The sequence below is a fragment of the Mesitornis unicolor genome, unplaced genomic scaffold, assembly GCF_000695765.1.
Source record: "Mesitornis unicolor isolate BGI_N332 unplaced genomic scaffold, ASM69576v1 scaffold24888, whole genome shotgun sequence".
Classification (NCBI taxonomy): Eukaryota; Metazoa; Chordata; class Aves; order Mesitornithiformes; family Mesitornithidae; genus Mesitornis; species Mesitornis unicolor.
This window is the reverse complement of record NW_010201502.1, coordinates 12,063-27,591: the sequence shown is the minus strand read 5'-3', so window position 1 is coordinate 27,591 and position 15,529 is coordinate 12,063. Positions and strand designations below refer to the sequence as shown.

Sequence of the window (15,529 nt, the reverse complement as noted above, 5' to 3'; positions counted from 1 at the left end):
GGGGGGGAAGGGGGGGAGGTGAAGGGAGTATTTAGAGATCCATCCTCAAAATTGCCAAAGATGGCGCATTCTGAGGTCACTGTCAACACCTGCAAAGTCACTTTGTGAAAACGCAGAAGACTTCAGAGACTTCAAAGCATGGGTATTTTGCATGCCATAACTTAAATCTGAAATTTGTATTTAATAACTTTAGCACACAGCCAATAGGTTGTTTTAGCACCTCAAATAAAATCTAGCCATTTAAGGAAAAACAGTGTTCCTAGAAGTGGAATCCCAGTTTCGTCCTACTAAACCAAACGGTAATTGGATAGCTGAGGAATTCAAGTCAGAATGCTCAAATTCACCAAGGTAAAGCTGTTTTAACAATGATATTAAATAAATTAATGAATTGGAAAATCAGCCTCTCACTTCACCTTTTCTCCCGATTAACACAGCTATACATACCACTATTTGACATTTGAAAAAGATTGTTCTTCTCAAACTTCTTGAAAACGCTTCCTTTTATTTCAACAAACTGTAATTTTAAAAAAAAGTTAGTTATTTTTCATTAATAAAAACCTGACAAACAAATCAGACAATCAAATGATATGTATGTAGATATATGACAAACAAAGATAAAGGATGCTGGAAAAAATTAGGGTAGCTATTTAATAAAGCTACATACTTACATTATTGGACATCATGATGGTAAGCAGTGATTTATTGTGGGAGTTGAAGGCCACATTAAGGGTTGTTGCTTGCACCATTATAAGAATAGCATGCAGGACTAGATACTAGGGTTAAGGAAGCATATTTGGGAACAACTGTTCTGCACAACAGAACTGAACAGCACCAAAACTCAAATTTCCTATTCTGTTTCCAAAGTTTAACAAAAATGTTTCTTCTCCCTGTCAACTATATTTACAGCAGAACAGTACTTAAACCTATGTAACGTACCCATAGTGCTTTATAGCATGCTGTTAATTTTTCTTGTTCTCAAAGAGCCCAATAACATTAGTTAGGACAAACAGCAATACAATCTGAAGGTAAAAAAACAAAACAATCTGAGATAAAGATTCAGAATTAGCCTGAAGATTTCAGAGAAAGCAGGGGAAACTACAAGAATTCTAAATTCATCACCACATCTATCGAACTATGTGCCTCTTTACACATCATTTTCACTAGAGCACTATAAGGTGACTTCACACTAAGTTCATCTGCACCCTGAACATGCATGAGTCTATGCATTCATTTCAAGAAAATTTATTCAAGCTAGCTGCTCATAGCATTCCACCAAGTAACAAAATTCCACTGTCTTCAAGACATTGTGACCCAAAATACTCAAACACAAATCAGAAATCAGTTTCTATGAACTATCCAATTAATGTTTTTCATTTTACTACACATTAAGTATTAAAAAAGCTGTTTGCTACTGCAGTGGTATACCATTATGAAGGGTTTTGTTTAAAGCAGGTTAAAGGGTTTTTTCATTAATTTTAAAAACCTGTAGTACTGTCAAACTTACTTTGAAAGTAAATTAACACCGATTTAGGACTACTAGAATTCTTCAAATATATTAAAATAAAATAATGCAGAGCAATTACTGTGTAATCAGATTTAGAAAATGTGGCAGTTTATTGATGAAAAAGGATACAGACATATAGCACTGCCATGAAGAAGTGAGGAATCACACCTATGTGAGCTCTTTTTCTTTCCTTCGGCTCTGTAGCTGTCCAATAAAGAGCATCCAAAATATCTTGTCCAAATGAAGAAAACAGACGATCAGCCACCTAAACAAGAAGAACTTTTTACTGTCTTAAAGCAATAGTTTTCTCTTTGACACCTGAATATGCCACTGTAAGTACAGCTCAACCTAAAAGAAGTTTCCATTATTTATCACTTTCCATCTGTTGTTCATCCCATTTCCACTCTGGATTTCACAGTGATAACTGTTCATTTTGCATACTCAGCAGCTTGCCTCCCCTCTCCAATTCGCTATTCCCTTTTCAACAGTATTTACAATGAATAACCGTGTATGTTATCTTAGATGCTTCCTTGAAAGACATTCAAGTACAGTTCAAACTTCAGCCTTTGATAAAGCAGTATCTATGTTGCATCAAACTACCTTAATGTTTTTCACTGTCCCTCTGGGTTTGATAGGGGAAAAGAATAATGAAAAGTGAAATTCAAACGTGTGATAGGGAACAAGATCAGCCTACTGGCACTAAAATAATCAAAATTATTTGGCTGTACTGTTTCCTTACATCTTGGTATGAAGTACCTACTCAATACAAATCTCTGCATAAAGCAGAATTCAAAAACAGAAGTACTGTAACACAACAGCAAGTGATCAAGAGGGACTAGACAGAAATTCTGCTAAAAAGGGAAAATTAGCTTGAAAAAACTACAAACATCTGAAATGCAACCCAAAGAATATCTGCACAAGCAGGAAAAAACCTAGCAGTAATTCTAAAGATAGGAAAAACATGGACAGCATCTGAGCTCATAATTCAATACCACAGCAAGAAAGGTCACATGGAGTTCCACCAGCTCTCAACACTCCATCATCAGGAAGCATGTAAAACTGAGAATCATTATAAGGAAAGACTTTTTTCTGCCTATCCACTATAGTTCAGTAATTTTAAGACTAGGCTGCACAGAACAACCAAAATAGCACTTGAAAAATTAAATCAGGCACCACAAGGCAAATGTCTGGCTAAGAAAAAAATGAGATCTTTCATTGCTTACTAACTCAACCAAACAGAAATAGTTAAATATGAAAAACTGATTTATCTCTGCCTAATAAAGACAACTGATATTTCCTCTTACTGTCTTTCTGTCAGACAACATGTAGCAACACAGAACTAGGTGGATGATGTATCTGCAGATATTGAACCATACCTATTAACTAGAAAATGAGTTCTTGGGAAAACCACCTAGATTGGGATCATTTCCTGACTCTGTTAATAAAGTGATCTAACGGTAAAGATACTGAAGGGAGAGATATCATATATTTTAACTTAATCAAGCCAACAGTTATCAGAGTTTCCTAAAATATGAAGGCTGAATTAAAACAAATTTTTACTGGACGCCTCCAGTAAACTATACCAAATACTATTTTCTTTAGGCATCACCTATGAAATAAAATGAACAAAACCATGAGCTGATGTATTATCACAAATCTGAAGTTCAAAAACCCATCAGCTTGAGATATTTACAGTGGTATTGTTTTCGGCTTTTAAATTTTGTGAATTAAGGTGGTTTGCATTATTTGGTTCCTGCTCATTGTGATGACCCATTGAATACTTACACCTGGTGCAGTAACACCAACTACAGAATGCTTAGAGCTCGGTAAGTTTTTGTTCACAATATTGTGAGGGTTTTAATTGAGAAAATCGTTCCTTTGCTTTTGTTTTTATTTAAGCAGTCCTTGTTTCTTAGCTGATAGGGTAGAAAATATTAAAACCCACCACACAATATTGTTGCTTGCTTTTCCAAAAATGACTTACCTAAACCCTACATGCCGGCTCCAGGCTCCAGCAGAATTCCATGGTGAGTTCTGTCACCAGCGTAACGCACACTGGGGCTTCACAAGGAGCAGGAGCCGGTGGGTCTGAATCTAAAAAAGAAAAGTGTCATTTAAGCCAGATGTGCTGAATGCTCCCCTTAGGCTATCTGGAGCATTCAGCACATAATTTGAAGATTTTGCATTCCTTGTATATGTCCAGGACAACATTCCCTGGACTTGCCAACAGCCGAAAACATTAGGACATTGTAAACATCTCTGCTGCTCAGTGATTTAACTAAATTAAAAAGATCTTCCTATTTTGAAAATATGTGAAAATGTAAAGTTTACTACTTAAAGTGTATTTAATAGTTCCTTAGAAACCATTGCCTACATTACTAGCAAAGACTTACAACAAAATTCCCCGAAGTAGTAGTCTCAGCAAGCCAATACTCAAACTGTTGAAACCTGATTACCAAGCAGGTTTTTCACTGGGATCCCACGACATTTTCTGCCAATACTGTGGCTGCGACCTACCATGGTAAAAAAGTCCCTTAAAAACATGCTCTCTGCTTGGCATGTTGGGTTTCATGAGACACCATGGAAATTAAACACCATTTCCAACTTCAAAGTCTCATGTAATTTTTCTAACAACTATAAATGGTAACAGACTTCCTTCTTTCAAAAAAAAAATAAATTAAAAAATGGAATGGTGAATGACTTCCAATTAACAGCAAACACTGCAGCTGCTGCTCTTCAAATTAGGTGGTAAGCACATAGTGCTGTACTTTCTCAGCTTTAAGAGAAGTGACTTAATTAGTCTTGAAATAAAGAGAAATTACTATTTTGAGTAAATGGATTTATTTAGTAAGTGATAATATCTCACAGATTATGGAACTATATATGGATGAATACTTCTCAATACAATCAAAATCCACATAGTAACTCAGTGCCAATTTAGTATTTGTACATGATTTTCAGCAGACCTGAAATCAAAGGAAACAAAACCCTATGAATAAACAACTGAGGCGGCTTGTATGATATTTATTTCACTTAGGATAATGAAGTATGGTCTTTAAGCAATATTTTCATATTTTATGAGGAAAGAACATATGTCTTTAGCTGAATTATTCAGATGTTGGACAGTGCAGCCCCATTTTAGCCATCTAAGGTAAAACAGATGTTCAAACAACATTAATTAATATATTATTCAGAGATCCCAGAATCCTAGTAGAGTAACTTCTGTGTACAAAGCTCTGATTGAGTCCTTTTGAGAGGTTGTATTCCTAGCATCCTGTATTTGCAGGACGGAGATAAGATTGTAGCTATGAAAACACTGTTAACTTTGTGAATCACTGATCATGGAAGCGCAATTAAAAATCTCATTCTTTACATCAGTAACAAAACAAACCTTTTTTCCATAGAATTTCTTTTTATCTTATCTCCCAAACCAGAACTACCTTTTCTTGTTTCACTATATTCATGTAACTTATTGTTTATGTACTCAGACTTTTGTCTGCTAGCCAGGACTGAGATAGATTAAGCAGTTACATGTGTCCTTGCATACAATGAAAGCTATACTTCTATAATGAAGAACTAAAAAACAAATTCCATGTCTTCTACCATCTTCTTTCTCTGCTCTCTCTCTCAGGATCTTACCAGTATTTCAAACCAACAGTTTCTACTTTCCTCATTAAGTTCAAAACCTCATTCATTCCACATCTTGCATTTCAGTTTAAGGCATTTCTTCATCCATTTCCAGTTCTCAATTTTAATTCAACTAAATTGATTAACAATCTCCAGGAACCAGGCAACAAAAAACAATATCTACAAAGCTTATTTTTCACTAGTTTGTCTGTGTCACTGCATCTAGGCTTATTCTCAAGGGCACGCACACATTTGTGAGACTACAAGATGCGCCACATTCCACGTACAAATACCATAATACAGCAATATTTTAGGTAGTCTCAAAAAAGCATGCTTCATATTCTGATGCCAACATTCTTACCTCAAGCATGTTATAGATGATGTAGAGCTTTATGACAGACTGTCCCCTTATCAGATGATACATCATAGAGTAGTCAACATAGTGCATCATGAAGTAGCAGATGACCAATATAACTCCTTTGAGAATGTCACATACCTGAGCAGGTTGTAGCAAACGTCTATCACTGAAATACAAAGGGCAAATATTCCACTAAATGTCATATACCCACAAAATACAAATGTTACCAAGTCAACAGGAACTTAGAGAAGCTGTTAATAAAGTCTATACTTTAAATGTAGTTTATTACTGCCCTTTCCTCTGCCCCTCACTCCCAACACATAAGAAACACCACCATCACGATACACATTTATAAATCACATTCCTGAACAGGATCACATTCTCTTATCTGCCACATCCATTTAGTTAAAATACTGCATTAGTTCGGTAAAAGCTCCTGCTTTTTAAGAACCTTTCCCATGCATGCCCTTTGGGTTTTAATTTACCTTCCCTCTTCCAGACAATTCGACTTACCATTTTTACTTCCTCAGTTACAGAAATTGTATTTGCTATAACCAAAACAAAAATAAATGAAGCAGTCATCTTCAATTTCAGTCCAATGAATCAGATTCTTAGGAACAGGTTTTAAACACAGTTCCCTATGTTCTTCCAGCTCTAAGCTCTGCAGCACTATGCAAATAATTTGACATCAGAGCTTCAGGTTGACCTTGAACCAATGCAGAAGTTTTCTATCTGCGGTCTCACAAATAACCCAGAAGACTAAATGAATCATTAAGCGATTTCATCCTATAAACTACAGGAAGAAAATAACTTTACCTCAGTTGCCACAATAGCTGCCATAATAGCTGCCATAAGCATAATGACATTGTAAGGCAGTATTTACTTGCCTATTTACTTAGTTTAGCATAATAGGATGCAAAGCATTTTAAAAGCCTTCAAGTGAAATCAAAAGGTTATTTGATATTTAATTCTCAAAAAACAGAGAAATAACTTTGATTACATGTATTTATTTTTAATATACACTGAAAGGCTTTTTGCAAAAGTTGACGTTTCATGAAAGTCAGAATCAATTAGCAGAACACAAGTTACGAATTTTCATTGTCTATATTCTTAAATCACTAGTTTATCCAGAGATTAAAAAATTTTCCAATAAACTGATAACACATTTAAAAAAACTCAAAAATTAGAGTAAGCTGATAAAAATTCATGCTACTTTTAAAAAAGTCTGAACAGTTAGTTACTTATGACTTCTGGAAGTTAAGATATTCTACATACCCTCCAATCAAGTAAAAAAATCCCAGTTACCCGACTCATTCTATTTAAATACAGTATCAGAGCCAGGGTGTTATGCTTTGGGCTTTTTTGTCTTCCATTCAAAAGAAAAAAAGCCCTGAAGACAGCATTCACGCACTGTCACACTCACTGAATTCAGTGTCATTCCACAATGGGCAAACAGATCATGCTCATTCGAGGAACACGAGTGAGAAAGTTCCCAGAACTCTCAGATTTACAGTATCACGCTTTGAACAGCATCTGAACACTTTGAGAGCAACTGCTCCTTTTATTATATACTTTTTACTGCATAATCTGTATTAAAATTATATTCCAAATAATAGAATTCAACCTGGTCCAGCACACTAGAACTGCTTAAAGTGGCTTTCTCACCCTAAGAGACATTCTTGCTCTCAGAAGTCATCCAGTAACAGCAACCATGCCACATTTTTATTTCAGACTAAGTCCTTGACAAAAAGCTTCACTGAATTTTTGCCCTCCTCCTCTCCCTGATTTGACTTTTAACTGAAAACATCAATTTAAAAACTTAAATAAAACTTGAAAGGGAAACTGCTGCTTAAAGAACCTATGACTCTGCCCTTGCATGACAAGCGCACAAAAATACACACCCTCTCCAACCCACAGAATTGTATTTTGACATTTCACTGCACTATTTAACTACATCTGACTTTAAACAATTAAACTTTTTAAAATATATTAGCATACACTGTAACATTTATAGGATTTAAGCAATTCCATAATTATGATTACCACTCACACACCAAGTAACACAGCATGTTCTTTTTTCTCCACCCTACTTGAATTTTGGAAGTGTACCCAGAGTCATTTCAGTACGAGTTCTGCACTCACTACTCACACTCCACAATGTATATTGATATAAAGTGGTAAAGATATTATTACTCCATTGCCAGGTCTTAGCATAAGAGAAAGAGAATCGAAAGTTGTCACTCAGAATATTAGCACCTAAATTCTTCCAGCCTTATCATCAGAGAAGTACTAAGTACCTGGTAGAGAAAACCTGGCTAGCAAAAGAGACACTCACTTCAGAAGTCTATGCTTTAAAAGTTAGGCAAGGTACCAATTTTTACAATGGGTTGAAATGCACTTGTAAGCAGAACCTGTTTATGAAGTTTCTGAAGCAGTCCAGAAAGATTCTCACAGGAAAATGCTTTGATGTCCATAAATCAATATGAACTGAAAATTATCATGTTAAAGGTTTTCTGGCTTACAAATAACACCAGAGATGGTCACTCATCAGTACAGACACAAGTTGTAGTTATTCTGTACCGTTAACTTTATCACTTTTCTGCTTGTGCTGATTCTGCGTGTATGACTACACCCACTTGACCAACTCAGGAGAAGCCGATGTAAAAGCACCTAGCAACAGGGGAATATAAACTCTAAGAACAGACTTCACAAAATTGAGAGCACAACTGCTCTTCTAACGGTGGTCTCAACACTGAAAACTAACTCAGGAGAATAATGCCATATGACGATGCATCCAAACCTACACACAGCAACTGGAAAGATGAAGGTATTTTGAAAGTTTGCTGTATACAGAACAAACTAAGTATCATTGCGATTCAATTTAAAGGCTGTGCAAGAGTCAGATCAGCTACACTTGATCACTGTGCTTTACAGGAATTAAGCTTTGGTAAAAGAGAATACATTCAAATAAAGTTTTTAGAGAATTTTACCTCTCAAAGTGACTTGAATTTAGTTTCTCAGTAGTTTGCGTATCTAGAAAAAGCTGCAGTAAACACTCCATTTTTTCTGATGTTTTAATTAAAAATACACTCTATTAGTGCTCTATTGAAAGTTGTGCAATAACTTCTTACGCTTCTCAGCCACGTGAGAAGCAGAATCAACAGTAATTCTGTGACATCTTCAAAACACATCTTTAAGAGAAGTTGCCAAAATATCCTCATAGTTTATTTACTCAGGCTGATGACAGAAGAACTTGTCAGTACAAGGGATTATCACAAAGGTTGAGAACAGAAAACTGCTTCTAAAATATATTCCAGTGTTCTTTCAGTGACACTAAAAGACCCCTTCATATTGACTAGGCAAATAATACATGATCTACAACTAACACAATTCTGATTGAGAGAGATTAACTACGACTACTACATAAATCCACAAAAGCACTTTTATTGCAACAGAATCCTTTTCTGCTCTGGCTAACACCGTTTACAAAAGGATTTTGAGGTGTGGCTCTGAATATAATATGGGATGGGGATAATTATTTCCTACAAAGACAAGGAAATCAAGCAAATGGATTAAGTCTAATGATTTGTCACCTTTTGGCAAATACACAGAATGAACTGCAAAGCCTGCAACTAGGAAATAATGTAGTCAGTGTTCAGAGAGAACCAAACATTGCAGTTTCAGTATATGACCAGGCTCGTATTGGTTCAATCTGTATTTATCATTAATCATTTCTATCCTTCACATTAAAACAGTTTAATACACATGAACACAGACAGGTTAATGTGATTTTATGCCTGCTATAAAAAGTCTTAGCCCACCCATTACACACATTACATTTTCTGCATCCATTTTTATCAATATATGTTTCTACTTATTGCCTTCAGTAACTACGCAGTGCCAACACTGGAAAGTACTTTCAGAACAGTGTTGAGCACTAAGTAATCAGACCTTGTGATTAGTATCATATACAAATTCATAATGCTGTATTCATCTGCACCATGAGTACTACAGAATCTCAGAAAAAAAAAGTCTGTGTTGGCCAAGTTATGACAACTACACAAAGGTCAAGAAACAAATAAGAAATACATAGGATACTGCTGATAATACTTCCAATGTTTCACTTAAAAGTAGGGAGAAAAGAGGTAAGAACTAGACAATACTGAGCTATTGTACAACTCTAGAAACCACTGAACAGAGATAGGAAGAGCAGAAACAGCTGGGCTCATTTCAAAAGACTTTCTATTTTTACAGTTGTGTATGACATGTGACAAAATACGGAGGGAAAGATTTCACATGAAAAGTAGTTACGGGTGTTTTTTTCTCATGAGTGAGAAAAGGAGAACAATAAATGAAGAGTATAACAACTATTTTATTTTATTTTATCATTCTGGTTAAAATAAAGCAAGCAGTAGAATCTTTCTACAGAAATCAGTTGATCTTTTCCTTCAAAGCTATCCCAGGCATACAGCGATGCTGCAGAAGTGAAATATTAACACTGTGGCAGCTTTAGTGAACTCCGTTCTTAAAACGGTATCATGAGAGCCTTTGTCCAAGATGCAGTCCTCTAATGCCCTACTGGATTTCAGAATGTGAAGTGTTTCTCAATTTGGCTGATTACACAGCTGAATATAATTTAAATTACAACTTTCAGATCTCATAAACCAGTAAATATATGGATTCAGGGCATCTGCACTGTCCTTCAAATGCACCTTATTAAGACAAACAATTTCTGTCTTTTCACCTAATTCTTTTCTGCCATTATTCCATCTAACATTTTTGTTATAAGTCATGCTCTCCAATATGCTCTTTATAGAGTTTTACAAATGGTTTCACTATGCTAAGCCTTGAGTTCCCACATTCATCTGTACAGACTAGACTACCAAGGAACCAGATTTTAAAATTAAACTTCTTCAAACATCAAAGTACTTTAAGAGTAAAGGGTAAGGCTTATCCATTCTTTCTATTATCTGCTACATACAACGTTGTATTGCTCTACTGTTACTACTGCTGAATGCACTGAGCTGTTTAAACACAAGATGATCCTTCAGTCTGTAGGAATTCAGAGCGAAAATCCAAGCATGCCTCTACAGATAAACTCTCACACACTGTAACACTAATAGCAAACTAAGACAACACAGGAAAAACACATGCATGGACTTCAACGTTCTACTGGATGTACTTAAGAAGACATTCAAACTCTTCAGCCTCTGAGGATGTTGACCACTACGACTACTAACTGACAGAAAATATCCATTGAAACAAACCCTTATGTCTCCAAATAATATAATTATACAACTGCATGCTTAAGGGGACACACAAGCTTATTATTCACTTTAATATAAGAAAGTGATGTGCAAGCCTTGCTACTATACCTCCCTATTCCACTACAGCATGTTTCTGTTTCAGCCCAGGCAACTAAGAAAAGAAGAAAGGTGTCAAGCTCAATACTTATCATGCTGTGTTTGAGGCAGCTGAAACTACAGCCCAACTTATACAGTGCACTGACTCACATCAACAAAAAACCAGGAATTCAGAAAGCCGGCCTGTTAGAGGAAAAATTACTTTTTCAACACTATTCATAAGCTCAATGTCTAATACTCACTCTTCAGACTTTTCAGTTTATGGTTTGTCCACCTTGAGACACTTTTAGAAAGTGTGAATTCAAGTCTTTGCTTTGTTTAGAAAAACATAATCTGCATCTGTGTATGTCTTTTCCCCCCTTCAGAAAGCTAGAAACAAACAACTTCCCTTATAAGTCAGGGAAAATTACTGTTAATCTATAAAATTAATTTTAAATAATATGAAATTACAACACTACCAAATATTCTGGCTACCCATAAATTTGTTCTATACATTCTAGGAACAACAACAACAACAACCTGATTTTTTTCATGATTACTTGTGACATTTTTAAGAAAATCCACTTTAAGAGTTACAAAATTAAAGAGTCAAATTTAATTAATGGCATACATAAAATAGCTACCACCCAGTGAAGAAAAACAGCGTGAGGAACAGTGTTCATCATAAACAATCTCCTTAGACAAGTGAAAGTTTAAGGAACTAGCTACCTGACTGGAATTTTCAAAGTATGTCTATTTGATACCATAATTGCAAGGCCATGATCCACACTTCATATAGTAGTAAGAGTTCTGCCTCCATCTACTGGTTGAAAAACATCAGGTTCAACCATTCACAAGGGCTCTGATCACACAACTACTACTCATATATAATGTTTGTGACTGTTTCAACTGAACAGCATGTTGGACTTCACAATATTTTCCCTTTAAGTATAAAAGAGCAAAACAGCCCAAGGCTTTCAGTGTACTGGCATCTAACTCAATCCCTTTTTGTTCCAAGAGCTGTGCAATTGAAGTTACTGAGCATTAAATAAAGCATTATTAAAAATAAATCACAGTTTATGGCTATTTGGCTTTACTATGTTATAAATCAGAAGTAGCTAATGCACAAGTTTGCTTAAGTGACTGAATTCTGAAAAAAAACATAGGACGTTAAGTGTTTTAATAAGCCTTGCTTATTGAATTTCAACTGACTAAACCATTTGGAACATAAAATGCACCCCAAAATAAACAGGAATTTGTTATTATTGTACAAAAAAGTCTAAAAAAATAATCTAAGATATGCTTTTCAGCAACTCTCATTGCAAAATGAACAATGTTTTCACTATACTGTATACAAAGTAGCCTACAGACAAGTATACTTATCAGGTACTTAATTACTTTAAAATCCGATGCATAAGCACTCTGCATATATAATTTTAAACTTAGCTCTGCACAGGTTGTCATATGTTAACATACGACTTTAGTCTTTAAGGCTTTCTGGTGCTCAATTCTTCACTAGTCTGATTACATAGAGTTTTCCAGTCACTTTGTAGAGTTGCTTGGTTTGTGATTTTTTATTTTTAAGCCAACAGAAACTCAATACATTTTTCTTGTTTAATTTTACAGTTTATTGCATTTTTAATTGGTTCCTTTATTATAGTCTCATCCAAATACTTCAGATTTCTCTAAACAATTACTCCTTCATAAGAAGACTGAAAAAATTTTCAATACCGATGTGTCAAATAAAGTAATTTAAAGGTACTGTCATAGATTAATCCAGCAGGCAGCTAAACACTATGCAGCCGCTTGCTCACTCCCTCCTCTGCCTGCCCCCCGTGAGGTGGCAGAGAGAATCAGAGGAGAAAGGTCAGAACACTCGTGGGTTGAGATAAAAACAGTTAAATGACTGAAATACACCAAACTATAATAAAAATAATTAATTGTAATAAAAAATAGGAACAACAATAATAAAAAAAATCAAAGTTAAACTCAGCTCACACAGCAGACCCAGGCCATGCGCTAGCAAAACACAACAGTCAATGACAGGCGATGATCAAGTCTTGGGAACCTAATGATAGGCAAGACCCTCTGGAGAAAACCATCAAAGGAAGAAGGCTGCCCTCAGCAAACTCCCTAATTTATACCGAGTGTGATGTTTATGGTATAGGAGTTTTCTGTTGGCCAGCTTCGTTCATCTGTCCTGTGTCTTCTCCTTGTAAAGAAGCAGCTGAAAGGACAGGTGTAGGTAAAAACTGAAAAGGAGTCAGTCCTTGACTTACTGTAAGCATTCTTTGGCAATAACCGAAACAAAGTTGTGTTATCACACCATCTGCAGCACAAATCCAAAACAAAGTCTCATACTAGTTACTATGAAGAAAACTCACTCTATCCCATCTAAAACTAAAACAGTGTCTCGCCAACTCAAATCAAACACTATAGTCCTCTCAAAAATGCAGTTCTCCTGAACAGAAAACTGATTCTATGATTCTATCCCAGCAAAACCAAGACAGACATGAATACACTATCACTTCAATAATGCTTTAGATGGATATTCTAATCTTAATAAAATAATGAACTTAACTACCTGCATACATACATATTTATAAACTCTTAAACTAATAGTATTAGTTCTGTGTTATTGTATTTCACACTATTAAAAAAACCTTTTTCATTTATAATGTTTATTATTTCGCTAATGCCCTGAAGAACTGTTTTAGCACTGAGGTTACAAGTTTGAGCAAGTATTTTACAGCAAACCTTTTTGAGCTGTATTATTTTTTCAATGTTAACACTTTGAAATAGACAATCACTGAGGTTTACATTAATAATGTATTTCAGTTATTGAAATGGCAGTCTAGTTAAAGTTTTCTTTAGATATCTTTTCTTTCTCCATTTTTATATCACAAATACTTGCATGGAAACTGAACTGCGGGATTTTGTTCTATATGCAGATATTTAATCCTGACCAAAGTCTTTATCCTTTAATTAATGAACTTAGTATCATAAATTTCTGATCTTATATGAAGCCTTAACAAGAACGATCAGCTTAACACACACAGAGATATTTTCCTGTTAGCATATTAAGTAAAGATGTCAGGGAAAACAAAATCCAAGCAAGTTTGTTTGAAGGGCATACTTGACTGTATAGCTACACACTAAGAATTTCCAAAATACACAAAGTGATTCATTGGAAATACTTCCCTACAATTATGTTCAATTTGGAATTAGGTTTGGCTTCAGGAAGAAAAGCTCTTTTGATCAAATCTAATATCCGGTTTGAGATTTCAAAAAGAGATACAGTTCACAGTATGCAGGACTTTACTGTTGCAAAACTGAGATACATACAGAATAAATGCTGATAAAAATACGTCCCAAATGAAGAATTCTACGATATGGAGGGCTGAGTTTGCCAAGACTAGATGGCATTTTATTTCTCAAACAATAAAAAGCCTCTACATGCACACGACACAGCACGAGACCATGCTAAGAATGAAATAAAACCAACCTTGCTGTTAGGCCCCGATGAGAGCTGTCTCAAAATAAAAAAAAAAAAGATGTTTCAAATAAGTGACAACTAGAATTAGCTTTCATTAAGCTTTTTTTTTTATAAATATCAGAATAAACTACAACTGAAGTCAGCAAATGGACGTATGCTAAAGTGCTATTTTATTATGCAGAGAATCAAGTTCAAGTCTAGTACTAACACACCTGCCAATGAACTTTCAGAACTCCCCAAAATTTAGGTTAAGCATGACAAAAAAATCCTGCTTGAAGTACATACAAAAATATAGCTATGAACCTGACTGAAGTGTGACTCAGAAGAAAAGTAAAAACGCTTAAGGCACCATAAGCTAAGTACAGCAGGGGCTACAGTTTTTCCAATACATCCTATTTTAAACTGGGACAAACTGGTCCACAAGCAGTATGTAAAAAAATCTTTTAAATCTATTAAGACCACAACCTTAAGATCACTATTTCCATAGTGATGTGAAGTTACATATGAAAAAATACCGACCATAAACCAGCACCGAATCAATTTCAAGTGCTGGTTATTAAAGCTAAGTGTTGGTTTCTCCATTGAAGTATGTTGGCTTAATTTAGTTATACTACTCATTTGTAATCAGTCTTTTTACTGATTACACATAGATGTGTGAATTTGGCTGACAGCACAGAAGGAAAAATAAAATCAGGACTTACTCACCAAGGAGGAATCCCTGTGACACCACATTCCATCCTATAAAGGAAGTGAAAGTGCTCTTCCCTTCGGTCTGATTTACAAGAAAGAAAGAAAGAGAAGATTGTAATGTTGCTACACTATGCACTGTTATGGAAAGGAGAAAGGAGTTCTTGATCTGAGAGTTTACTACGGAAAATACTGAATGCACTTGTCTTTTTCTGGTTGGTAGAAAGCCACACATTTTGGTGGACTGGTGCACTACTTTCTCAATGGACCTAATCAGACAACAGGAAGGTTACGTATTTAACAGCTATAGCCCTTAGCAAAAAAAAAATAAGGCTTGGGAATAAGTGTGCAACAGAGTTTCACATTTATTTAATAACCTGATAATATGAACAAAAAAAAAGCTGTCCATAATAAGAATGCCAGTATATTTGTTAATTTCGGTTTAATTCTTTTTTCCTCAGATGCTGCCTTCCTACAGTTTCTTTCTTGAAGTAATGTTGTTCTGTTTATTTCCT

General features: G+C 35.1%; 1 protein-coding gene across 1 annotated transcript in view; it reads right to left on the bottom strand.

Annotated features, from left to right (window-relative positions):
- Positions 1 to 444: 444 nt before the first annotated feature.
- The window catches only part of LOC104545078 (transmembrane anterior posterior transformation protein 1 homolog), a gene marked incomplete at its 3' end in the record, with an annotated part of 22,776 nt that continues 7,691 nt past the window's right edge, over positions 445 to 15,529 (bottom strand). Inside the window, exons 3-6 of the mRNA XM_010190119.1 lie at positions 5,493 to 5,655; positions 1,634 to 1,769; positions 669 to 766; positions 445 to 514 (exon numbers count right to left, since the gene is read on the bottom strand). Of these exons, the coding sequence (XP_010188421.1) occupies positions 445 to 514; positions 669 to 766; positions 1,634 to 1,769; positions 5,493 to 5,655 (467 nt within the window). The remainder of the gene's footprint in view (positions 515 to 668; positions 767 to 1,633; positions 1,770 to 5,492; positions 5,656 to 15,529) is intronic.